Source organism: Zootermopsis nevadensis, unplaced genomic scaffold (genome assembly GCF_977971745.1).
Source record: "Zootermopsis nevadensis isolate Lab colony 2312 unplaced genomic scaffold, Znev_1.0 Znev_ptg000028l, whole genome shotgun sequence".
Classification (NCBI taxonomy): domain Eukaryota; kingdom Metazoa; phylum Arthropoda; class Insecta; order Blattodea; family Termopsidae; genus Zootermopsis; species Zootermopsis nevadensis.
This window is the reverse complement of record NW_028259160.1, coordinates 9,076,322-9,103,768: the sequence shown is the minus strand read 5'-3', so window position 1 is coordinate 9,103,768 and position 27,447 is coordinate 9,076,322. Positions and strand designations below refer to the sequence as shown.

The 27,447-nt window shown below is 39.8% G+C and overlaps 2 protein-coding genes across 4 annotated transcripts in view; one reads left to right on the top strand and one right to left on the bottom strand.

The window, feature by feature from the left end:
- Positions 1-27,447, bottom strand: part of LOC147872343 (uncharacterized) — a 271,681-nt gene that overhangs the window by 193,953 nt on the left and 50,281 nt on the right. The window lies entirely within an intron of this gene.
- The window catches only part of LOC110832327 (uncharacterized), a 35,152-nt gene continuing 9,703 nt past the window's right edge, over positions 1,999-27,447 (top strand). Inside the window, exons 1-4 of one of the 3 annotated variants that reach the window (XM_022069224.2) lie at positions 2,012-2,089; positions 2,227-2,352; positions 23,352-23,571; positions 25,767-25,862. In XM_022069224.2, coding sequence (XP_021924916.1) covers positions 23,352-23,571; positions 25,767-25,862 — 316 coding nt within the window. In that variant the 5' untranslated portion in view covers positions 2,012-2,089; positions 2,227-2,352. Of the gene's footprint in view, positions 2,353-23,351; positions 23,572-25,766; positions 25,863-27,447 lie in introns of all 3 variants that reach the window. The other 2 variants (XM_022069225.2, XM_022069223.2) reach the window with 2 other exon arrangements.

Below are 27,447 nucleotides of genomic sequence, written 5' to 3'. Positions count from 1 at the left end.
TCTGGGAATCGAACAGCCTGTTCTACATGCAGCAGAGTCATAAACGCAATGTTGATTTATGTTCATGCTGACACTGTGATCCTATGATAAGTGTTCGTTAACAAAACTTCGAACACAGAATGCGATTGTCTTAGTCAAGGCATGCTGTACACAGAGGCAGAAGGCGCCAGAGAAATGTAAGAAGACGTACAATTGTATGCACACCGAATCTAGAGCATTTGTCACCAAACTCTGTTGATCTGAGGCTCCAATGTAGCGACATAAAAAGTTTCAAGCTCCCAACCTGAAACAATTGTTTAAACTGTCATTTGCGGTGTCAAAAGTGTCTTAATAAACCTTATAACACCTATGAAGTAGGAAGGTGACTGACTGTCTTCTGGGATGTTGCGCCGTGTAGTCTGGTACAAGTTTTCCGACGCTTCATAGGTGCTTGCTGCTTTTATCATCAGGGCGATGAGTCACTACTACTCATCGCTTTGATGACGCGAAGTCTGTAACATTTCTACCAGACTCCACGCGCATCACACCAGAAATCATCTTCACAGTCGCCGCCGTGATTAACGAGAAACCTCATCTATAAAGCAGTGTTGCTTTTCCTGTTAAATTGTATGATTATAGTTTAACGTGGTCTGTTTTTATGTATTACGATTGGAAAAACAGTCCTTTGACAAAAGATTCAAGACTCCCTGGAGAGGTTGCGGTTACCGGTTTTGGAAACATTGATTTACAAATCCCTGAATTCGGTCGCAAGGGATTAAAGAACTGGGATGTGAGGGTGTCTGCATGCAATTGGATCTAAAGGGGTTCCAGTGGCGGGCTTTTGTGAACTCGGACATGAATCTTCAGGGCCCATAAAAGGCAGGAAATTTCACCAGCTGAAGACAATCAGATTTCCGAGAAGGACGCTGCTCCATGAATTCTGTGAGTTGTCATGCAGACAACCAGCCTAAAACAAAACGTGGCCACAATGAATAATCAGTAGGAAATTGGCCCAGATCTTTTACAGACAGAAAAACACTCTGTGTGGTATGTATGCTGTTCTGTGTATGTGACATTGCATTATATTTTCTATAACCCAAACCCGGTAGAAAGTCTTTGGCCAAGCGTTAGAAGAGGCAGGTTGTTCGAAAACTTCTGGAATCGTCCATGTTGTTCTGTATTTTAATGTTCTGTAATGTAACAGTAGAGCAGATGCGAAAAGCCGATCCCCCATCTAAGAGAATGCACTGCGCGTTCATAAGATTCATTGTCATATGTTTAATTTCGAGTCGGAACAAAATCACTGAGATAAAATAAAAATTGTGAAATTTTCTAACAACCCTAAAACTAATTAATTCAAGCGACATGTTAAAAGAGTGATCAGTTTCACACTCCTGACGCCTTTTCCCCGGCACCCACTGGATAGGAGGCTGAGTGGGCCATAGACTGGACTGAACGGGCGACAAGGAGAAAAATTCTTGCCGACTCCGAGAATCGAACTCCTGACTACCAGCTCACAGTCAGTTTGCTGACTGAGATACACTGATTCACAGTATAATAAAAATATATTATTTAATAGCTTACAGCCACAATGTCAGAAATGGATTAAAGGGTTATGGGTTCGGAAACCAACGCATGAAATTTCGTCATCCATCACAAACAAACAGGCAACTTACGTAATTTCTGCCCTCTGTGTTCCTGGTACTAGCGGGAAAACGTTTTGACATACTTTACGAGGAAAATAATTTCAACAGAACGAAACAAACGAAGTCACAAGAGTAAAGGAAAATGTTTTGATTATTTTTTGCGTAATTTGTGTCAATTGAAACACATTTCACTGGAATCGATTAACAAGTCTTCAGTTATTAACAGCAAAGACGTCTTATTGGTGTGAATTGTAACGTAGTGATGTTTGGTGGGAGAATAGGAAATCATAAAAGCGACTATAGAAAGAAAGTTTGTTATGATTGAAAGTTGGTATGATGGTGGTGGTAGGGATAAGTTCTGGTTGGTGGTGGGGACAGACGTGCTGCTGAGTATAGCTAGCGTATAGCTAGCGCCCGACTCGACGGAACTTCAGTTATTGAGCGAGTCTTCTGGAGACATCAAGGTACGTTACACGGCTTGTCGTAGGAGATCTGCTGTGATGAAACACTGCAGAGTGTTTTCCGATAACTCTACGTTCTTGAGGGAGAATAAAACGTTTATTATCCTTTAATAAACTACCGTATCTCATTTCCTCTACAGCGTTTAATTATACCAATTACTCAGAGTCGAGAAACGCGCGTGTAAGAAACATGTGTGGTTAAGGAAGAGACAGGACAATATTCAAGTGTAGTGGAATTTCGGCCAGAGCCAACATTCATTTCCAAGGTAAGTGAATCCAACAGCCAGTTCGACGCAATCGTTTGTGATTTCTTGTCTGAAAGAACAAACGTGATAGTCAAAGCGAATGTCGCGGCTGAGTGTTTAGCAATTCCGTTTCGTTTTCAGGAGGACCGGGCTTCAAATCTCAGCCCAGAGACCGGTCATCCTTATTGATAAGTTTTCAGTTTATCTAAACTCCTCCAGGCAAATGACGGGCAGTATATTTAATTAGTACATTACAGCTTCATCAATTGCTATATCACACTTCATTACACAATCTGAGCCACTACTGAATGCGTCGTTAACGAACTACAAAGCCATAACTTCGGTAAATAAATAGGCTAATTACAAAAATTATGTGTGTGATGAATGTATTTCCTTACCACATACCTTAAGAGCTGGTTGATCTAGTTTCGAAGTGACGACAGGTTGGAAAACTTCGATAGAAAAATTACGTAGCTCACAGCTTGTTAAATGGCTGTGAGTTACTCGCACTACTTAAAGAGATTAAACAGACGTACCAAAAGCGGAACAACTTCATCCTTAAATCGGACAGAATCTCCTAAACTCTGATTGAGGCTGCCGAGATGTTTGAAAAGACACCCAAGGAACTTTAAATTGAGGGGAAGGGAAATTAGACGGCAGGGTGAGGGTGAAGTAGGGAGGTGTTAAGTCAGTTATGCCGATTAAGCATGATTTAAGACTTCAGTCATATGCCCGAAATGTTACATTGAAGAAGTTCTTATCAAAGGTGAGCTGCAAAGTCAGGTTACTGTTTAACAGCGTAATTAAGTAGCAATTTTGTACATTTAAATGTGAGAAAATTGCGGTGAGATCTTGTATTGTGTTCTCATTAACCGTGCTGCGAGTAGGGAAGAGCGTTCATGTTTACTGTGTTAGCCGTGTTAGTCCGGCTAACACGGTTACAGGTATGCTCTGTCACTCTGCTGTATTTTTTCAGGTGTTTCTGCCTTCATGTTTTTCTTTTTCTTCTGAATAGCTGTTCTAATATCTGTCTGTGTGTGATGCGTATTTAACAATATGTCACCTTATTATTTATTGCTATTAGCGTTGTTTTTTTTCTTTTATTTTGAAAATTGTGCACCGTAACGCATAATACATTTTAATTGCGCGTTTATATTTACAGCTGATGTAATGCCGTATTTCATGCCACGCCAAATTGCACGAGTATTCCGCATCAACAAAACGATCACTTCTACTCTTAACAATCGGAGAGATTTAAATCGATTTCCAGTGAAACGTGTTCAAAGGGCCGTCTCATTTACATTCTCCGTCTACATGGAGTTCTGGTCTGGCTTTTGCTGCAATGTTTCCACACGTGGAAAGTATGAACACGTTTCTTTCGCACTTACGCCCATTAGCTTGCCATACGCTTACAACAAGGCCATTCTGGATGAACGGATTTTGAAAAACACGGACTGCAATAAATGTTAAAATTCCTTTCTAATATAAATGGGCCAAATATAAATAACCCAACATGGATTGCCATTTTGAATTTAACTAGAAGTAAATAGAAGTGTATCAAGTGTACATACACCAGAGAGAAAAAGAAATAGAACAGAACTTGAGGTCCTTAATACGACAGACATTTTGTGCTGTGTTTTATACGTGAAGTTTTATATAATCGTTGTCTCACTTTAACAACTAATGTACATTTCATGAATACACGCAGAGAAATCTCTTCCGTATGTGACACGCCGCGCAGCCGTGTTTTAGGCGCTTCGTGTTTACATAACGTATTTCCTTTGAAAACGAGTTTGGTTATAAAATCCATCTAACTTCGTTACAGGAATATGAGATTTTTTTATTGTATTGAATCTCCCTTTCTGTCCTGACAGTGCCTCAGAATTTTACCTTTGTTTCTACTGTTTACTGTGAAACTTACGAAGTCTGTGATTATGAAAGATGGTGAGGAAACTGTCGTACCCAGTGAAGGACGTCTATCCTAGCAGTCGTCAGGCAGATTCGAGTAGCCACCAAGAGGGCCTTCCGAATGCAATACTTGGCTGAGATAACACATCCGGTTGCACAAAATGAAATCTAATCAAATCGAAATCTGTAACCGGATTTCACAAAGAGAATTAAATTTTCGCGTGCTTTAAGTGGGTGTGTTCTATGACGTGAATAATCCTACTGCTCGAACAGGGATTTCAAAGAAACGAGGCGGGGCTGTGTAGCACTGTGTACGGGCGCTTTGGAGCGGGATTCCGTTGCTCTAAAGACAGCAGATTTTTACTTTTTCTTCTTCCTCTTTTTTTTACCGTCTGCTGACAGGGCATCCCCAGCAGTAAGTTTGCACACGCCGACCTCCGGAACACAAGGTCACCTAGGAACAATGTCTAACTTGGGGATTATTCAGTTGAGCAGATTCCTTCTGGAGAAGCAAACAGTCGTTGGGACGATGGACAGACATCCCGCTTCCTATTGCATGCTCCGGTCTGGCTAGTAGCGTGCCGCCAGACCACCAAAACAGGAGTAACATAAAATAACAACATAATATTGCATTTTCACACCACCTGACTTCTAGATCATGATTCATGCATTCGGTTCTGAACCACTTCAGCCGAATCTACACCTTCACGTACTATTTCATGAAAATCAGCTCTAATATCAGTCTATCATCCAATCTATAGGCAATACTATCTTCCGACGGTCTTTCTATTTCTCTTCAGATTTTCAGTCTGATAAAAACACATGCAACGTTTCGGCTACTGGACTGTCTCCGTCATAAGGGAAGGTAAGAGAGGAGGATTCCTCCTGGAGTGATGGAGACTAGCTCTGTCTAAGGGACCCACCAGCATAGACACCCTTCTCTCACACCCTCACACAAAAACGGAAACAGATCCTATCGCTGAAATGTTGTGTGTTTTAGCAGATAATCAAGACGATTGACAATGTCCCAAACAACAGTCGAACTATGTTTTTTTTTTTTTTTTGCCAGTTAATAACATAGTATACCTTTGTGTCCGATGCGAAGTCGCTGTCGAGTGGTTAGCACTCTGCTTCGTATTCGGGAGGTTCCTATCAAATCTCGACCCGGAGATACGCTATCCTGACTGGGGAGACTTTTGTGATTTTCCTCAGTTCCTCGATGGAAATACGGGGGCAGTACCTTACAAGGGGTATCGAACACCGGCCACCCAGTCCGTTGCCATTCACATCACTGGCAGAAATAATTCCGATGCTATGTCCATAACTCTATCTCAGTCAACATAATATTCATTAGCGACCTGCGGCTGTTTAGATGCGACTGCCTCATTATATGCACTGGCAGACATTTGACGGTAATGAGGATGAATTATGCATGTAAGATCTCGCCAAGCATTTCCTGCTACTACGGGCGCTGGGATCCAACAGGTGGCGAAACAGGGCTGTCCAATCTCTTCAGCGAATACCGTCACATCTTTTATATTTAAATTACCGAAAAGTAATATTAATGGTTATTATATATCGGGGGGTTTTACGGTTTGAAAAATGACCAGTGCGTTAGATGGCATAAACATTTTCCATGGTTTTCTTCAGTATTATAATCATAATGAATTTGACGGTATACAGCCTCTATAGTTCATGTGATGTTGAATAACTGGTCAACATAATATGACTGTTGTGGTATGTTGCGCCGTGTAGCCACGTGTAAACTGGCTATCGCTCCAGAGGTGCTTCTTATTGCCTGTCGGCTGTGAAAATCGGCAGAATTGGTATAAAAATGTTGACGTACAGAATGACAGATATAACTTACTTTACCTGTACATAAATTTCTCCATTTTTGAGAAATTAATTTTAAAATATTACAGTAAATTTGGAGTAGGCAAAATCAAAATTACAATAGATTAACACAGAATGTGATTAATTCGTCTCAGAAAGAAACATATGATTATTGCTTTCTATATTTTCCTATTTTATAATTTGCCACCAAAAAAGGCCTTAAAACGCCGATCCTTCAACACATGCGGGATGAAATATAGATAAACCCACTCAAAATATTCTTGCATTCGAGTGTTTGTATTCGATGAACATTTAATTGCACGTTTCATATAGATTCGTGAATATTACATGTTTTATTCTGAAGGTGAACGGACATATACACCCAAAGACGTGATATCACAAAGCCTTCCGTTCGTACGGCAAAAGGAAAGCAAACGTAACACAGACGCAGGAAATGTGGCTTACCAGTATCTACTAGATGCTTTATCAACGGGCGGACGGTCGAGTCCTTGCTTACCGGCGCCTGCTCAATACTTTAATGTATATAAATACACAATTCTTATCATACGAAAGTTTTTAATTTGCCATGGACCGCCTAGACAATGTTTTACATTTCACCAACAAGCGTATTTCACAATTATTTTCATAGTTCAGTACCGCATCACAACATCCCCAAAACACACAAAGCTAATCCTGTGCTTAATTAAACATCACACCCACAAGCCGTATGGGGGTGTGGAGATACAGTTGCATGGCCTTGTTACTACATAGAGCCATCCTCAGATGCGAATTAGTTATTTTATTCCAAAATAGAAGCAGATCTCCTTGCGTCACTCAACTACGGCGCTCGAGGTGAGATACCCAGAAAACCAGTATGTCGTTCATCGCTGTATTATTATGGATTTACATAAAGGATGTGGCTGCGTTAAAATTCATGAATGTAAAGTGTGGGCGATATAGAATATTTTTCAAAGGGTGTGTTCTTATATTCCCTGGAAATAACGTCACATTCAGCAAGTAGTAGGCTGATAATTGAAGTGTCAATAAGCTGCTGATTCACGTAGGAACCTTAAAGCCTTGCTGGGTGTATGAGACCACAGTACCTGCCGGCTTCCTTGTGCCTCATGTTCATCTGCAAATATGGAGAGCCGGATGAAGACAAATACTTTTTGTAATAAATATTACCTTAGCCCTCTGGCTGCAGCAGTACCATGAGTGAACAAATTATGAGCAAGGTAAATATTGCAGTTTTTATGGATTTACATTTCCATACAAACCAAAAATTAAGTTGGCGTCTTGACAGGCAATATGACAACGCGTTGGATGCTTGTATGTTCAGTTGTACCGATGTCATATTGCGATCAAAACAGTTTTAGCCTTGTGATAATTGTCTTTATGCGGGAAGAACCTGATTCCAGCTCCAGTAGGTTGTTTTTCGGTTATTTTACGATGCTGTATCAATTCCTGTAGTTATGTAATGAAGAATGAGAAGTTGTATAATGTTTGCGAATAATGAATCGGTATGGATGCGAAAGGAAGTGGTTTGTGGTCTACTTTAAAGTATTATCTCGACATTCTTTTATGATAAATGTAGGGACACTAGGAAAAACTTCTGTCAAGGTACCCGTTCCTTGGCCTATATCCGATCGGTTCACCTTGTTAAAGTAGCTGGGCACCCTGAAGATGGAGGAAGTAAGTATCTTTGAAACGTAACACTCCAGAAGACAACTACCATTTATTCGTACCCCAGTCACTCCCTCCATTCGTAAACAGTTGTTAACGTCATTAATGCTTTAAAACTTGTATTCGGGAGGAAATCAGTTTGAATCTCGTAAGGTTGCCAACTATCTCATGATTCTCCTTGGTGTATCCATGCACATACCGTGATACATCTCTGAATTAGGCCATGATTTTACATGTTCACAATTTACGACCTTCCCACCTCGTTTGCTGTAGCTGAAACTGATCGGCTGAAATGACGTCGTTAATAAATTAAGAATCGGTCATAGTCATACTATGATTCCCTATATCCTATTATAAAAACCCTGTCTTTCATGCATCGTCGGATAAACAAACAACTAAAACATGAACGAGGCGTGCCTTCGGGTACGAAATTGGATATAAAAACACTTTAAATAAGAGGCGCGTATTTTATGTCATTTCAGATATTAAAAAGGACTGTCAATACAAATGAACATCATCGCTGTCATCAGTTCAATCGCGTGACTGAGCGCTGAAAGAACTTCGCAGAAACATTATCATTCCCCCAATGCGTCCAAGTTTGTGTTAAATTGATGTAAAGACAGGAACATTTGCATACAAGGTCGAGCCACACAAAGTTGCCATGGAAACTTTACCTGCAGCAATTTCTTAATAATGTCTATTATCAATGCCAGGTGGAAGCTCAAGACGGCAGAAAACGAGTAAGAAAGGCAATTTCATGTAACTGTAGGCGGGAAATTCAGCTCAGAGGAGTTTCTGTCGTGGCAACGTAATATCTAATCGATGCGTTGATAACTGCGTGCAGAAGTGGAACAAATAGCGTTTATACATTGGTAGAACTTATCACATACCAAATCACAATCAGGCGCGTTTCGTGTACCAATTTGCAACATTAGACGGCAATTATCTCGAAGAACAAAAGCGACACGGAGTATAGTTGTTGGAATACATTGTGGTTCCAACTTCCGTCACACCACACCTCAATTTGGAGATGACTGTCTTCTGGGCTGTTGCCCCGTGTAATCTGATTAAACTGACCGACGTTTGAGAAGTGTTTACTGCCTCCATCATCGCCCTCATGAATACACATTCCTTCTGCAATATAGCCGTTTGAATGAATCTGTAGGAATACACTTCATTTATGTTCGATCGAACAAGAAGAAAATGTCGGAAAGAGAAATATTGAAAAGTACAGAGTTTTAAAGGATTAAAATCATGACTTAACTGATCTCATAGCTTCGTGACCAGTGCACGACGTGCTATAGCTGCAGTGAGGAGCGGATTTTTATCTAATTTCCTATTGCCACACGCGTAATTAAAAATTCAGTTCCGAGCTAATTGTTTAAAAATCCACATCTGGGGCAAGTTCTATTTATTTAATGCTGCGAGGAAGGGGGAAGCAAGAATAGAACAGGACATATATTCGCTTTCCATCTGAGTACTAAAGCCTGTATCATTCGTGCTCTTTATTAAGTGAGGTATTTTTAATTTGGTTAAATCAAGGTGTTTGAAGATTGGCAGGATATATAACACTCTTGGGAACGTCGGTAAACTTCTGACACTACACGGCGCTACAACCCAGATGACAGCCATCTTCGGACTCACCGCCATGAATACCTCGGATCCTACTATTCATGGATATTACTTGGTGACAGGGATAACATCCGCGGTAAGACAATTCCACCCACCTTCAAACTTGAGCTCATCACCAGAGGCCACGCCTACATATTACAATAACTAATTGTGTTAATTAAAGTGAAACCTGGGTTTTTGGGTTGCGGTACTATTAGTACCAGCCTTAAATTTTAATTCAAACGATATTTTAAGTTGGCAGCATGCAAGAGTGAGGCAATAAACCCTACAGGTGCGTTAGCATAAAATTGCGTCACTGCTTAGAAGAAATAGGCGAGGTGACTTCAGGGAATATACAAACCGCTAAATAGCACTCTAGTGTGCGATGCATTAAACACATGAAAATCCGGGTTTATATAGATTTACGAATACTTCTTTCATCATTTCAAGTAACAATTTATATTCGTTTTCGAGTTATTAGACCGTGATAACAACATTTTGAAGATAATATTTACATCCAAGAGAAATTAAAAATAAAGGCAATGTTTGAAACTCACGAGGAACTTTGTAAATGCAATGAAATCTTCTCGGGTAATCACCCGCGTCAAATGGTTACTAGAAGAAACCAACGTTTCGGGAATCATTTGTCCCCATCATCAGGGTTCCTCTTGTAACCGTTTGACCCGACATTTTTCCCCAAGATATTTTATTGAATTTAGACGCCGGGAAAGCCTCAAATCATATATAACTTTGTAAATGTGTGCATCTAGTATTGTTAGGATGATTAAATTAAGATTAAATTGACAAGGCGTATAGCACATATGAGGAAAACAAAACGGTACAGAAAATAAATGCGGTGTACTTAGAACTTAACAGCTAAACCAGTCGACAGAAAGAACTTCAACTTTGCAGAGACTCGAAATGTTCCCGTCAAACTTTGTGCAAAGTGTCCCCATAATGTGCATGGATCTAGCAAAACCATAAGAAACGACGCTGGCAAAACACCGTCTGTCGTCGCGACGCTAACTCACGATACCATGAAAAGCGTATTGGATGTTATAACGTTGCTTATGACATTCTTCTGTTTTAGTTCCTATTGTTTAATTCCTTCGTTTAGATTTAGTTGGCTAATGGTCAGGCTTAGACTTCAGTTCCAAGTAATCGCTGTTTACAAAGGATTTAACAATTTGAATGAAATAAGTGGTTCATGTACTGTCTATTGACTGAGATACAGACCTATATCAGACAATATTTTATGTCCATCTAAGTTGCGATGTAAAAGCACTCTCTTACGTAAGCTTTGTCGCTTTGCCCTCGATGCTTGAGCTCACTGTCTTTATGGTGTAGAATTCTTCAAGTCTCGGCGGTAGCCAAACGCTGTACCTCTTTCAATTTAGGACGCTGACTTGCGAGTTACAAATAGTTTCTGAGACGATAAATGACTACAGTGTCTGATATCGAACAGACGTCTTAAATTAAAGTTGAAACGAACAAGGCCCAACCAAGTGTCTGGCAACACTGTCTGTTGAGGATTCGCACCAATCCGTATTGATAATTTTTAAGACATACAATGTCCAGAAATATTTGGGACACACCCACATTCCAAATTTAATTTCTCAATCACAATTATTAATTTATCATCATCAAATAGAAAATCACCATTACACATCGTCAACATGTACTTGCAAAAGTACCAAATTTTTAGGACATCTGTGAATAAAATCTTTACAATTGTAGATTATTCTCTTGTGTGAGCTTGATGTTTGTGCCCACACAAATCTAGCAGATGAATTTAACAGCCATCCAAGAAAAATGCAGTTACGCATAGCGCGGTTAGAAGATGATTGTAGAAGTTTATAGAAATAGGCTGTGCTCGATAAACCGGTTCACGTCGTCCTGGAATCTAGGAAGAATTTCGCGAAATTGTCTAAGGGAAAGTGTGTGATAGTCCTAAGAATTGACTTTAGTTTCTATGGATAACCAAAGTCACAGAATTACGCTCTGAAACATGATAATTAAGCTCATCTACAGCACCGAACTGAAAAAGTCTGCAAGTCCACCCTATTTTAAAGAAGCATAGGAACATAGCCACATTGCTTCTTCTTGAGACATGACTTGAACTATCTTGTGTAAATATTGAAAACAAAGCTAAAGCAAAATTAAGTATTTTGACCTTTGTTGGAGAATTTTCAGACGCTGAATTTCAAGTTTCGTGTGCAGTAAACTATAAAACTGAGCTCATATTGAAGTAATAGATTCAGAATAAAAAAGTGTACTTTTGATGATGATGATGGTCTTGGTTCTGGCACCAAAACGGAGAATATCGTCATTATCGTCACCGCTGTGAAAACCTCAAATCTCATTTTTATTTTAAGATGCATTTATACTGTTCATAAAATATATCGCGTTTCGTAAATACTTAAGCAAGAATTTCGGCCATTATCTTACTGAAATATACACGTGACACGGCAATCCCCGGAGTGATCTATGACACTTAAAACGTTACAATTGCAGGAAACATTTCATGCTGTCCGAAGGTCTAGGTTGGTAAATAAGCATCTTGTTCCGTCAATATTATGACCTCAAATTTCCTACTTCTTGGAAATACGCGTATTTTCATTAGTACAGTGTTATTACATCAGCGTACTCCCTGAAATTGCATGTTAGTAAGTGGACGTGATTATAAGATATTGTTAATTTCAACACGAATCATATACACGAAAAATATATTTACACAAAAAGTATATCCGTCTCAAACAATAAGGCAGAATGTTTTCGTGACAAGACAGATAAACTCTATCATTTTCGTGGAAACTAATTTACTTCTCATACAGACAAACCTAAGCAGTTCTATCGATTTCACAATGAAACGAACATTTTGGGTACTGGTTTTATGCAGAAAATTGTGCTGTATTTTTTCACGTGGTACTAAGCCAACAATTCTCACGTTAGGAAGTCATCACTTTTCACTTAAGGTTTCAACTTTATCATTTTTAAAAGCGGTTTGGCGATACGAAAATTATATGCTTACCTATCATAAATTACAAGCAGCAGAAAGATACACAGTGTTTAAAATAAACAGATTTTGATGATGTAATATTAGACGAACGACAAGAAATAATTTCTTAATTTACAGTATAATAATTGGATTTGTTTGGAATTATATGTGCAATAATATATATGCTTCTACAAGGATAATGAGTTATGCAAAATCACATCACCGACGATTATCTTCTGCACCCAGATAGTGATCAGGCATGGCACTGACGATCACATATCGACCCATGGAGTGAACGAGATGTGATCACATACTGCCCCACATAGCGAACAGACATGACAGCGACGATCACATCTCGACCCAGATCTGGAGCCTCGTTTCGAATATGCAAAAGATCGGCAACTTTCTCTCACAGATCCACTTGCTAGCTACTTTCGCAATATATCGGCCAGCAAGTGACCTGACCATGTAGTCCCAGATTTCAGAATTGAATTATATCTAATTTCAGCGTCTCCTCTTTGTTGTTAGGAGTCTTAGCAACTCAGTGAAGATAACCGGAACCCGAAATATCTTTTTCATGTTCCAGCGCATCACTAACCGCCAATGGGTAGGTCGCCTTACAGAGCCTATAATAAAACTAGTTTTAAAACTGGTAATCGAATCACAAGTTTCCTGAATTCGATATGGTTAAATATTTTTATAAGTTTAAGAGACCTGATTATTTTCGTATTTAATTTTTTAATAAATTTCTTAGCACTGCAACTTAATTTTAGCAAACTTTGCTTTCCACAACCTATAAACTATTCTTCTAAAAAGCGTTAAATATGTGCTGCATCTTCTACTGGAACATTCGCTTAGTCTTCTATGTTATGGTGGCCCTCTTTAATGCTCTTTAAAATAAAATTACTCTGGTAATAAAGCATAAATTTTAACGATCCGTCCTTACTCATCCTTGGCAAAAATAAAATAAGGTGTATCTCCCTGTTACTTTCTTAGAAACGAGCTTTAGAAACGACCGTATACTTCATTGAAATCTCCTGTTTGCTTTTCTTTTTACACACACTTGGATACATGTTTGTAACCATCTTTTGTTATTTTTTATCTGTAGATTTACATCTATCTGCTGTAGGTTCTTGAACTAATGCTGGAGCGGCAGCATTTCAATGAACCACGTCTTTGTTTTTAGGTCGATAGGTAACAGGTACTGTCAAACGTTCTGACACAACGCACATATCTGATCTCTGAACAATAGATTATTGTTACAAACGGAAGTTTGGAAACAGAGGAATAGAAACATGTCGCTCATTGATTGATAAGGCTAATTCGGTCCTCGCCTGGAGAAACTGAAGGCGGTAAGCAACCTATAGAATTCAATTTAGAGACCGCTATACCTCGAAGATGATTGGCTTGAAAATGTCGATCTATAGGCATAAACCGAATACCAACATCGCAACACGAAAGGTAGCCTCTGAATCTCATCCTGAACTAGACCAATCGAGTTCACATTACGACAAGCTATAATCTTAAGACAGCTGTCTTTTGGGTTGTAGTACCGAGTAGTCTGGTAGAAGTTAACCAACGTTTTAGAGGTCCTTGCTGCCTCCATTTGAAAGGTTGGTAAATTTCTACCAGACTACACTGTGCTACAAGCCAGAAAGCAGCAATCTATGGGCTCACAACCCTGAGAACTTCAAATCCTGTTTAATCTACCTTCTTTATCTTTCACGTCCAGTTCCGTGGCTATCATAACAGATGCCCATATCTCATTCTAGGTTTTCCTAGTGAATGTGTTTGTTCAGGCTTATATTTTGAAGCTTTCTGTACTAAAAAGTCCTAACGTCTCTTTTTTCATGCTGATTGCCCGTTTAACCTTCTAGTACCGAAGGTCGTCAAAATAATATTCATTAATTCAATCTTTATCTGAAAGGAAAGTTTTCTTACAACAAAATTATTATGGTAATCAACTGTTTTGATTAATTTGTGTTTTCACATTCTTATGACTCATGTGTGTAAAGGCGTTACATCTGTGTTGAAACCAACTCTTTTGCGTGTTGTAATAACTATGTACACCCCTCGGCGTTTGGTTCGGCATACTCGCAACTAGATCGTGAGTATAATAGGAAACTTCCTCAAGAAATATTTGACTCAATTATTCTTCGCATCCCACAATTCAGCTGCAGACAACTAAGAACGTAAGGAATAATCTTGCACCAAGTCACACAGCTGTCCGGTCTGTTGTTGAATGGCTAGCGCTCCTGAACACAACTGCAAAACTTAATTTTGAGACAGATAGTTCAAATGCGTTATTTGCGATTCGGCACCCTTTACAAGTATTCACGTTAAATTATTGACCTATAATAAGCAGTTATAGTACAAATACAGGCTAAATTTAAATCACTCGGCAACTTTACAGAATTCCATTGAAATCCTTTTAAGTTGTGTTAGACGTTAAACCTGCCGACTGGTACACAAACACAGATCTTGTTCATTGCGCGAATTTCATGATTCAGATCTAGGTTTTGGAGCCGTGTAGACTCGATCGCCACTTCAGTCCGTATGATGGAGACAGCATGTTCCTCCTAAACGTTGGCAGCTACCGACGAGTCTGCACGGCGTCAAAACCCAGAAGAACAGCATCATTCTCACCTTCGTGAAAACCTCATATTTTATCCACTTTGCCCAAATAATGTACAGGCTAATTATGTTTTTAAAGACAGCTATAAAATATAATTCCAATCCTGAAAGACGACGCTAGTACCTGGATAGCGTTTTGATGATACGTGAAAGAAAACACACAATGAAGTGCCTTTACAGCTTTGATTAAATCCCATCCTTTGGCGCAGTCAGCTGGATACGCTAGTGCAAGGGAATTGTTCGTTTCAGACAGCACAAACATGACGACGCAGAAGGGAAAAGCAAGTTACCGCAGGAGACGACCTTCAGACTCATGCATCTGACATAATTTACTGTGATGCAAAACATAGTATACTTGAAAAAAGTAAACTTCCATCAACGGTCATGGTTAAAATATATTACAGTAGGCCACGACAAAAGATCCAGTCAGGTTTGATAATATGGTAATGAAGGTCGGGTGAGACGGAAGTTGCAAACAGATGAGGACCACACAGAGCGCGATCCGGCGCGTTCAATCAGTCTTCAGATGGCAATACACAGCAGTCATGACGAACAGTGGATAGATATACATTGTGGTCTATCTACAGAAAAACCACAATGTTTATAAACGACCAATAAAAACGTCAAGTGTCATAAAATGTATTCAGATCGATCTTTCTGAACATAAAAAGTATTTTCTAACCAGTCTTCGACATATACCTTTCTAAATTACATTCAGATTCGTGAAATGCGTCTTTAATGAAAGTCTGATATTAATCTTAAGTTTTACAGAATAATCTTATGGAAAACTAAAGTTTATACAGAGCATACAGGGACTACTGATACTACAAACATTATTCGGATTATCATACGTGCTTTTATGGAAACTGTATGCCTTAACTGTACGGCATTAGTCTTCCATGGGTATTCCTGGATTTATATGTTACTGGACGAACATGAGACCTTCCGACTGCAAAAGATACGCACAGAAATACGTTCAATGTGGTAACGTTTCAGAGGTCCTTGCTACCTCCATCATGAGGGTAACTGCTCTGATGGTGGAGGCAGCAAGGACCTCTGAAACGTCGAAAACCTCTACCAGACTACACGACGCCGCAACCCAGAAGACAGCCAACATCATACTCACTGCCGTGAGAATCTCGGATCTCACAGCTTTACAAAAAATGTCTGCGAGTTGAGCTTCATTCCTTCACCAGCCCTACCGCGAGTAATGAGACAGGGATATTAAACGTTTCTTCAGTACACGAGGTTTAGAAGTCAGTCGTGTAGACGTCACAGCAGACTTAAGGTTACTTAATTGCGTTGTGACTGTACTGACCTGTCTCGACTAATTATTCCACAGATTTAATTGTAAAAACGTTCTAAAAGGCGAAAGCAGCAAGACAGCTTGTCGCCACAGTGCAGTGTCCTTGAATGCAGAGCAGCACATGATGGCGTTTTAGTCAACAGCGTATTGGGGCTATTTTCCTACAACCTTGTGGTTGGTAATAATGACAAACTACTGGAAGTTTCTTTCATACAGAAAACATTCATGACCTACTCTGTTACAAAGCACATAATTCAATAACATAAAGAAATAATGTTTTGTTACTATCGTTGATGACAGGCGGACCAGGACATGAAGCAAAGCGTTTCCAAAATATGATATCATGATCATGACGTGATATAATTTGTCCGAGACATGACAGCAATAACTGCTGGCGGTGGTACAACTGTTCCTCACACTTGATGACATTGAGAGACGAGTGAGATCGGTCATCGCTCCATGGCAACCGTTTGCTGCAGCACTTCTATGTGAGTGGCAGGTACAGCGCTCACATTGTCACTGTAATCATCCATTCTAGTCACTGGTCGGATGGCTGCAGTCACTCATTACGTCGACCATTTTAACATTATTCGAATAAGTTCTCACCACACTGAACGTCTTTGTGTGTATTCCTGTATAAAGTTTCCCCGGTACCCGAAATTTTCCGCGAATGCCTGATGATCATCTAACAACTTTGTCAAATATTGTGAAAAACGTCTACACGTCACTTACTGTGATTTTAGGTTCTCACAACAGTGAGAGTGAGGAAGACTATCTTCTAGGCTGCTACGCCTTGTAGTCTCGCAGAAATTGACGTTTCGGAGGTGCTTACTGCTTCCATAATCAGGGCATGAAAAGAGCGGAAATGAGAAACGCACATATAATTGAGGGGCAAAACATGAAAAGAAAGGATCATTAGGGATTCCTAGTCTCAGATGTCTAGATAGTATTAAAATTTATCAAAAATAGTGTAATATAAGGGCGCAAACTGGATTCAAGTAACTCAGGATAGAAACCAGTGGCGAACTCTTATGAAAACGGTGATGAATCCGGAATTTCTTTACCAGCTGAGTGACTGTCAGCGTCTCATGAAGTACCCACTTCCATGGTGTTGGTTGAATGAAAATCTTATATCATGAACATAGTTATTTATTAACCTGACATTTTAAATCTATTGTCGATAATGCCTGCTTCTCGCCATGTAATTACAGGCGTCGTCCCGAAAATGGAGTATTTACATTTTCTCAGCATAACTTTGCACATTCATGACTGACTCGCCCGTAGTTAGATGTCACCTCTAAAAGCGTCATATTATACAAATGATGATCTAATACGAGTGACATGTTAAATGGTACATGCTCTGAATCATCCGTCTCTACATGCAAAATGTATGATTTAAGATACTGTGACCCACAGTCAGTACGAACGCTCAAAGAACATATGACTATTGAACTTCGTCCGCAAAAGAATGCTACCGACCAACGTCGTTTACTGTACATACACATACTAACTGCCTAGAGGTCCTTGCTGCCTCCATCACCAGGGCTATGATGGAGGCATTCGTTGGTTATCTTCTACCAGACTACGCGGCGCTGCAAGACAGCCATCTTTGTACTCACCGCCGCGAGAACCTCAAATCCTACATGCTAATTACCTGCTCATTACTTGCTAGGTTCTTGTACTAACCCCTGGGGATAAATATCCGGACGTTTCCTGTTACCTGCAGTCTGCAGTTGCAGCAGTATTCGATAGAGGCGGTGTTGTCAGACAAACATTCTACCTTACGTTATGCTAGTTAAAGATAATGCATCTTTAGAGATAGCATGTCCTTAACTACCATGCCAAGGCTAATCTAACTTCAGGTAGAACCTAACACTAGGAAGTGTCCTTAGTATTTTACTCCGTGGTAGATCAGGAAGATTTCCATGACAGTATCAGAAAAATTGTTGCGGTTCCCTATTTCTAAACCACGAGACACGAATTCATATGATTATGATGATAACAATATTTCGCAATTAAATACCTGGCCAGTACTATGAAATTCGACAACATTAATGCTGCTTCTAACTTGAAATTAAAACCCTTAGGCAATAGTCTTGAAGTGCATATTCATTACTCGTATACTGGGTGACACTAAAATGGCGTTATTAAAAATATGTAAAAATGGACGGCTCTGCACACTTTAATTAAATTAATTTTAAATTCTGTAGAGCATACCTAAGTATGTGTGTGCAAAGAAACCATTTTAAAGGAAATTGTTTGCCTCATCCTATATTTAATTTAGAAGTAAAGTACCAGAATATAAAACTGAAATTAGAGGAACTTACATAGTTTTACATTAATTTAAAATAAATAATTTCTAGAGTATTATATTCTAAGATCCGTGATCACAAATAGTCCTTACGAGGCAAACCTCCTTCACCGATTCTCGATCCGAATGGCGATGAACGTTCAGCTTCGTCTCCTGTGGGCAGGAAGCGTCTAGTGCGCAACGAGTCGAACTTTTCTTGATGTTGTAAGGATATGTATTATAAATCTATCCCTTGGGATCAGTTAACGAAAAGACATTTATGACATTTTATTTTACAGGATAATGCTTTCCATTATCTGTCTTAAGGTTCCCTGTTCTTGTACTCCCTAAAGACAATAGCCAGTCTTCTGCTCCACAAGATAGAACACTCAAATATTGCACAGGTATCAAATTCTTTTATTTCTTTCCACAGCCCCCTATTCTCTCAGTTCGCGTGCAACAATCCTGTTCCTACTTCACGTTGCCCGTTTCTTCTGACGTCCCCCTTGAGCGGATCACTCCTGTCCATTGCAGAACAATAGCATACGATAAATTCATACATTCTCTTTCCATCATGTCGTCATTCCCGTACAGAAGTAATTATTTTTGTTAAATTATATTTCTTGTTTTTGCCTATGAGATAAATCTGTAATGGCAATCAACGTGACCTTACATATACAACAATGTTCACAACGTGTTTGGAATATTCAGCACAATACCTGATACTCATGTAAACGTTGTGTTGTACATGGCAACTCGCGGGATGCTGTGATGTTGAAAGAGACAGAGACAAGAAATTCAGAGACTTCTTCTTGACAAACCAGTTATTGACGGGTTTGTTTCAAAAACCGACACACACACATTTTAACTGTCTTTATAATGGTGGAGTTCAGTACTGTCACCAAGAGCAACTTAGAGTACAGCAGTAACCACAATAATCGACTCACCATATCGATATTCGTTTTATTATGAATCTGAACCACTTAATGTTCCCCATGTAACTACTAGTTTTCATTAGTTTTCAGAAGACGTAATTATCTAATTGAATGCGGCTGAAAATTCAACAAGGTGAACAAACTGGTACGTGATGAATGAAGCAATCTACCCTACATCTCCTGCTTTTTACATTCATATACCAAATATATAACTACAAAAGCTATAGTATTTCTGACATCTGGAACGAATCAAAAACATATCTCGCTGTTGTTTAGAGCTCTATAACGATATGAAGTATCGTGCCCGGTGAGGGCCAGAATCTCTTCGTCCTACAAACAATAATTAAGAACACTCACCGCAGAAAGACGCATATTAGGGCCACGAATTATTAAAAATAACGATTACAATTTCAGATTTGTTTATAACATGTCAGTTTATTATATGTGCATGCCAAGGCAATATCTGAGTTAGAGCTAACTCAAACTAGAGTCGTCTTAAGAAGCGCGTGGTGGCTCGGCTAGTCAAGAAATTCTGTGTCCCATAAGGAACCCTGAGGTTCATTACCGACTTTAAAATACCTCGCCACTGAACCTCCCCTGAATCAGTTAAATACCCCATTTTTTAAGATCAATTTTAACCTAGTAACCTCCCATCAACAAGCTTTCCCTAGTTGTCTCTTTTGTTTGTATTTTCCGAGTAGAATTGTGAACATCTTAATTGTCATACCCCTGCATGATACATTCCCCGCCCATATTCTCCTTACTGATCACCATAATAATGTTAGGTGAAGGGTATGTGTTCTTTCCTTAAACTGAGACACCAGGTTTCACACCCATACAAAATAGGTAAAGTTATATGACCTTTATGTGTAGGAGTAGATGGGAAACAGGAGGATAAAACTGAATGATAACGTCATTCCGCGAATGTAATCTTCTACAAACTTCCTAGCAATAACTTCCTAGTATGCCTATATTACGGTAAAATACTCTTACTGAGTAGGAAACATCCGCTGACGCAGGTATAACAGATAACGGTTGTGTCGTATAAAAATAACTTTTTGATAGCTCGCACACATTTCAATATGGAAGCAGTAGACCGAAACGTTAAAACAAATAACTGACGTCATATATGATACCAAATCAATAAAGGAGACATACCAACATCCTCAGATAGAATTGGAAAAAATACGGCCGGCAAAAAGTTTAGTCCGACCCGAGGTAAAATTCAGTTACTACTAGACTAAAAATAGAACACTTTATTATTGTTTCCTACACAGTACCACAAAGTAATCATAAAATTCAAAATATAGATTTCGATGTAAAATCTAGTTTCTAGATCGCGAATAGGCTACATGTAGGCCTATGTACGTACCAGACCGAAATCCATTTATTAAATCAAGAACTAAATATGTGATGACCGAGTGTCTCATAACCATTAACAGTCTGGATGTTCTGTCCCAGCTAATTATCAATAAAGCAACTCTCGTTCATAAAACATATTCCGGTAGTGCGGATAATTTACCTATTTAACTATTTAAACTATATGACTTTTCTCTGGAGGTACGCGGTTTCTTCGAGACATGCCCATCTAGCCCCGTGCTACAAGCAGCGCCACGAAGTTAGGCTATGCTGCGTGTTCCTGCTCAGCTGCTGATACTGAACACCATCCAGTCATCATTACAGACACGTCACGGATCCCTCTATGAGCCAGTTCTATCCAGTTCACGTCCCATGGACCTATTTCCCATAGATACAGTCTGGCATTGTCTTTAAAAAAGACTTCGTGTCAAAGTGGTCTTTAGTAGAGTCCAAACCACTGTGTTATTTCCTCAGCTCATTTTCTAATTGACCTGTTTCATAACCGAATATTTTCCACATCATTATTTTTAAATACTGTTTCATGTTCTTCCTTCAGGGCAAGGTACCAAGTTTTATAACCGTATAAAACAGACTGAAATACGGTTTAATAAATTAAAAATTTGTTATCTTAAGGAAAGAAGCACATCTCAATTACACACATGCATCTAGTGATGACATTTAGTAAAACAAATGATTCTGGATGAGTTGGGCCTATTTTGATCCGATACCAAGCAAAATTATATTCGCGTGATCACTTAAGGTACGTAGCCCACGTATAACATTTAACTAAAACCAATTAGGCATGTTTAGAAATTAAATATAACAACGGAAGGACAAAATCCTCAGTGCAGAATGTGCTATGAATACGTTATAACACAGGATCGCAGTTGTCAGATATTTTGATGGTTCCAAGTTTAAACTGTGGCCTCCCAATGAGCACGTGTAACTGGAAGCCGCAACTTCATCAAGGCCTTCTGCTTCTCTTGTGCGATCAGCGAGAAGGAAACTCGTGGTGACGGCCTTGCATTCCCAGGTATTACTCGTGTGAATCATCAACCGAAACTGCCACCTAGATCATTCATCACGTATGATCAGAAAATGTAAATAAGTTGAGCGCTCCCTTCTTTCACCACCATGTTCGTGGAATGATGGAGGATTTCCCCATATGTCAGACTCCACTGCAACACACATGAGCTTTGCCAGGGTCACGGTGCCTCGCTGTTGGGAGTTCTATAAAATGACTCGGTAGTGTCTTCTCCTGTTCAGATTGTGGTTATTTGCTCATGGGAGCTCACAGTTGCGAGAAATTGAAAATTACTGACACATTTCGAGCCGGCTTCTGGATCCAGCGTACAGGCAACACGTTGCACAAATACGAACGCATAGCTTTTGCGAATTAACTTAGTTCGAAAGGAAGAAGTTATACGCTACTTCTAATTACACATCTCGTACGAAAACAATTAACTACGCAAGTGAGAAATTACAATATTTGTTTGTTCTGACAAGTGGTGTCTTCGTAGGGTTAAGGAACATTAATTACAAGAGTCTGAAAACAGAGAGCTAAAAATATCAATATCAAAGAGATTGTCAGATTTACGTTTACTGGTGAGTGTATATGTACTTCACATGATGCGTTGTTCTCAAAATAATTACAGTAAAATATCAATACAACCACCGTAAATATTTGCATACGCTTCTCTTCCAGGTTATGTGCTGTGCGGTTTTCGGATTTATACACTAATATTTGTTATTCATCCCACCGACGTATACATAATTCACTACTCGTCATAAATTCCACTGATTAAACAACCCACTTGTCAATCTCCGTTTTGTTCTCTGAAGACTGAACCAGATTTTGTCAGAATTTTTCTTCTTCTACTGAAAACAATCCTACTCCCTCCCTTCACAACATAAATAACGTTATTGAGTGTCAAAATTTATCTGGGGCCGAGTTCGACACCCGACAATGAGCAGAACATCACGAATGGAGAGTGAGTGCGGGCAAACTGAGGTTACTTCACAAAACACCTTCATAGTTTACACATCGAATCGAACTCAGTAGTGAATTAAACAATGCGCTAAACATTAAAAAACTTCGCGAAGGCGAGCTGGGGGTTTGCCGTGGCAGGTAGACATTGCCATCCTCCTGAACTGAGGTCGAGGAGGGAATGTGATTGTGTAATGCTAAAAATAATTCGCTACGTAATGTTAAAATTAACGACTTCTACGGTTAATCATACAGTACATTATGCCGCATCCACACCTGCGCATAGGGATTGAGAGGTTATAAAGAATCTTTTGTCGTTGTAATCTCATCAATAATGTTCGTCATTTATTTGGAGTTTAAGCTTTCGTGCAAAGAAAAAAAATGTACGCAAATTAGCCTGTGGTAACAATGTGTATCTACATGAATTCGTTCTTTTAGGGTAATCTCGATGAATGAAGAAGACCTCTATTTTTCAGATGAGGGGCTGCTTGGTGCTGGTCCTGGTGGCGACACTGAACTCCGTAGTTGCGTCATCGGACTACAACTATTCTCGCGTACTGGAACTGTCTCTTCTGTTCTACGAGGCTCAGAGGTCGGGGCAATTACCACCAGATAACAGAATATCCTGGAGGGGCGATTCTGCACTAGGCGATCGCGGACAAAATGGCGAAGACCTCACGGGAGGTTACTATGACGGTAAGTGTTAACACAGTAAGACCGATTTTGAATATTTCAGGAGTTTCCTGGTGTTGTTCTAAAGTGCCTGTCTTAATTAGATCTCATTTCTGTATCACGTTATAGACGTACTCCAAACAATCTATCGGCTGTTTTCAAAATTTAAAAGCTACATTTGATGCAGATACATAATCACTCCGATAAGCAACCTTTTAATTCTTAAAGCGATAATCTCGTGCAGAACGTGTACTGTTCTCTGAACTACATCACTTAACAGGATTCTCTGATACCCCCTCCTGGCAGTTGAACGCAACAATTTATAGCTTTTGAGAGTTATTACCAATAAATTCTACATACAAAGTAGGTTTTATTTCGCAGACATAGCATGTAAATGGATATATATGTAACTCATTCGCCAAAGCGATAACAAAATTGAATATTTTAACATATCAGTAAGATAAACGTGGCAACCGTCTCATACAGCTTCATAATGAATGCGACCAAGCAGGAAACTGCAATTCACTGCTTGGCAAGGTGCTTCATTTTCGTTATACAGAAGCCACGAAGTCACCAAGTTCTCAGTGGTGCAGCTTTACTGCCGGCGTCATAGCAACGGGGCAAGTGTGTTGGAAGAGCTGTTCTAATTACGCTGCAAGGGGCAGTCATGATGGAGACGTCTGTGTAACTTATTGATCAGCGAAGTAGAATGGCAGCTTAAGGCCTCCCATACACACACAGTTTGGCCTCCCGTTCGGCCTGCACAGTTGAAGACTGAAAGGCAAAACTCATGTGTGTGGTGCGGCCGGCCGGCCAATCTGTTGGACTGTTGGAAATCCATCAGTTCTGCCTACAGGACGTAGCACGTGACAGGCGGAACGCACGTGTGTGACGATACCTGCAGGCCAATCGCTCAGTTCTGCTACTGTCTCGCGTTCTTCTGTACTGAGGACAAATTTGACCTCTTTGCAAAAAATGTCGCTGCCAAATTACGAGCATTAGGAAATAATGAACAAAGGATTTATGCAGAGAAATTAATAAATGACGCCCTTTTTGAAGCAGAGCTTGGTCCATAACTTGCGTTTTTATTATTATTATTTTTTTTTTAAATTTAATTTAATTTTATTTTTATTTTTTTGCAATACACACGCGATAGCTGCATATGCAAACAGTTCATCAACTGTAGACATGTTTTAACAACTAAACATGACTGCACTGCACTCGGCGACATAGGCTGGAAGACTGTGACTGTGGCATGCAGCCTGCCGGTTTATCTGCGCGTGTATGGGGAAGGAAAGGGAGAGGGCAAACTGTAACAGTTTTGCCTGTAAGGTCGATCGGAAGGCCAAACTGTGTGTGTATGGGGGGCCTAAGAGACCATTTCTTTCAATTAGCAGACAATTATCTTGCATTTAAAATTAATTTAATCAAATTAAGTGTGGCGCCGTCAGTATTCGTTTGTCGTGGTCGATGTGGGCTCGCATAGTGAGGATAGTGAAATCTAGGAGGCTCCGATGGGCTGGACATGTAGCACGCATAGGATGTATGCAAATGGTGCATACAGAATTTTTGTAGGGAATCCTTCTGGAAAACGACCACTGCACAGACCAAGAAGGGGGTGGAAGGATAACATCAAGATGGATCTTGCAGAGGTAGGCCGTGAGGATGTCAAATGGATAGAGTTGGCTCAGAATCTTAGCCGGTGGCGGGCTTTGGTGTTGTCGGTGTTGAACCTGCAGGTTCTGCAACCAGGGAGTTAGTTAGTTAGTTAGTTAGTTAGTGGTCGGTGTGACTTAAGTCTAAAACTAAATGTAAAATAATCTAAGTGCATGTTTATAAGGCCAGAATCGCACCAGCTCGCTTCTGGAGTCAAAGGTTTTGAGAATCTGATAGTCAGGTCGTCAAACAATGCCCTCATTTTGAAGAATCCGAGGGTTAGTTTCCACGTTCACAACAGCCCGTCATCTGGCATTATCCTCAGCCACCATTCAAGAGATTACTAGACGATTTTCCAGAAGACAAAGCCGCAACCGAAATTTTCCCAATCCTTAAGGTAGGCTCAACTTGATCTATAAATTTGTAATTTATAAACAAAGTGAGAAGATGACGTACAGGCAGACCTGCGGAGGCAGTACACATCTCTGCATAGTGAGTGACATAGGGTAAGAAAATTAAAGCTTTTTCAGCCTTTGATTAATGCAGCTGTTTCTTTGTTTCAGCCGGAGATTTCGTCAAGTTTGGGTTCACTATGGCAAGCACAACTACGCTGTTGGCGTGGGGTTACTTCTCCTACAGAGATGCTTACGAGTCAGCAGGTAAGTAACGCCTTTCTGACTTATCCCGAGTATAAAAAATGTAACTTATGTCCTTTCATATCTCATATAAACTGGTTTGAACAGATTTAAAGATGGTTTTAATCAGGGTTTAAGCGTCATGGGGTCTGGTAGAAGATTACTTATGTCCACCCTCAACAAGGCGATGAGACACATCACTCATCGCCCAAATGTTGGAGACAGTAAGTACCTCTTAAACGTTTGTAAATGTCTACCAGACAAATGGCGATACAATCCAAAGACAGCAGAATTCTTCAAGCTCACCACGTTGAAAACCTGAAATCCTACTTAACGAGACGTGTTTTCACTGCAGTAATTCACACCGCCTATCAGTAAATAAGTAGAAAAGAGAGACGACACAGTGTTAATAAAACTGACCTTTCTTCGCGAACTGTCGGTTTAGAATATTAGCCACATTACCGAATAGAATGGCTCTGCATTATCGTGGTTTGTGTCAGTTAAACCAGACGAGATCTGAAATAGTAACTTCAAACAGGCTATTATTGCCTCCTTCCAAACATTTTCCCAGTGTCCTTGATGTATTTAACAACCACCTCAACTCGATAGGCAATATCACGTCGAATGAGTGAACAAAACATATGATGAATTGGGAAAGTTTCTCCGACAGATTTGGCTTGCTTCCAGTCATAGAAACCCTATTCGAATGCTTACTTAACAAGAATGTGAAAACTACGTAGCCGCGAATGGTAGTATGTATACCATCAAGCACTAACCTCCCCACCAGATGGAGGTGAATGGTTAAGCTTCAGGCTGTGGCCGCTTTAATCCCGTTACCCATTGGATAGGAGACTAGGTGGGTTCTATTGCGGGTCTGGATGCGGTAAGGAACAGATAAAATGCCTGCCTCTGCCAGAAATCGAACTGCGATCCTCATTTTTATAGTTAGTCATTACAGTGACTGAGCTCATCAGAGAAGGTTTGTCCGTGAAACAGCGTAAATTCGACAGCAGGCCTCTGCACTGTCAGTCTGCACAACCGGGTGTTGATATTGCAGTTGAGGCTGTAGTGGGCCTTGAATTCCGTCACGTCCAGTCAGTATCTTGATAACAATAGTCGCAGTGGCCCCTGCTGTCTCAATTACAGCCCAGCAGGTGGCATGCATTCCAGTCCCTATCATCCCCTTGTGCTTCTTACGTTTCGATCAATTCTTTTTCACTTCAGTTCATGTCTCTTTTTGTGTAATATTTGAGCTAATCAGCTGAGCCGATATCGGGAGTGAGGAAATATTTTGTTATCTTGGTACCACGAACGTTCACAGACTACAAGTCGAGTTACAGTGGCTTCGAATTGTTTAATGACTTGGTTAATTAACGCAGTGAATCAGAAAATATCGGGGAGGAAGCTGTAGGTGGTGAATATTTAAAATATTATTTCTCCATTCATGATAAACTGAGGAAAACCACACAGAGATGACTACTGAAACAGACGAAATTCAAAACTGGCACCGGTATCGTATAAACCGGCTCTGTCAACCCACCGGGGTTTAAAAATCAAAGTTGTTAATTAATAAGGTCGGTGGAACTTATAGTAACCACACTCCTTTGCA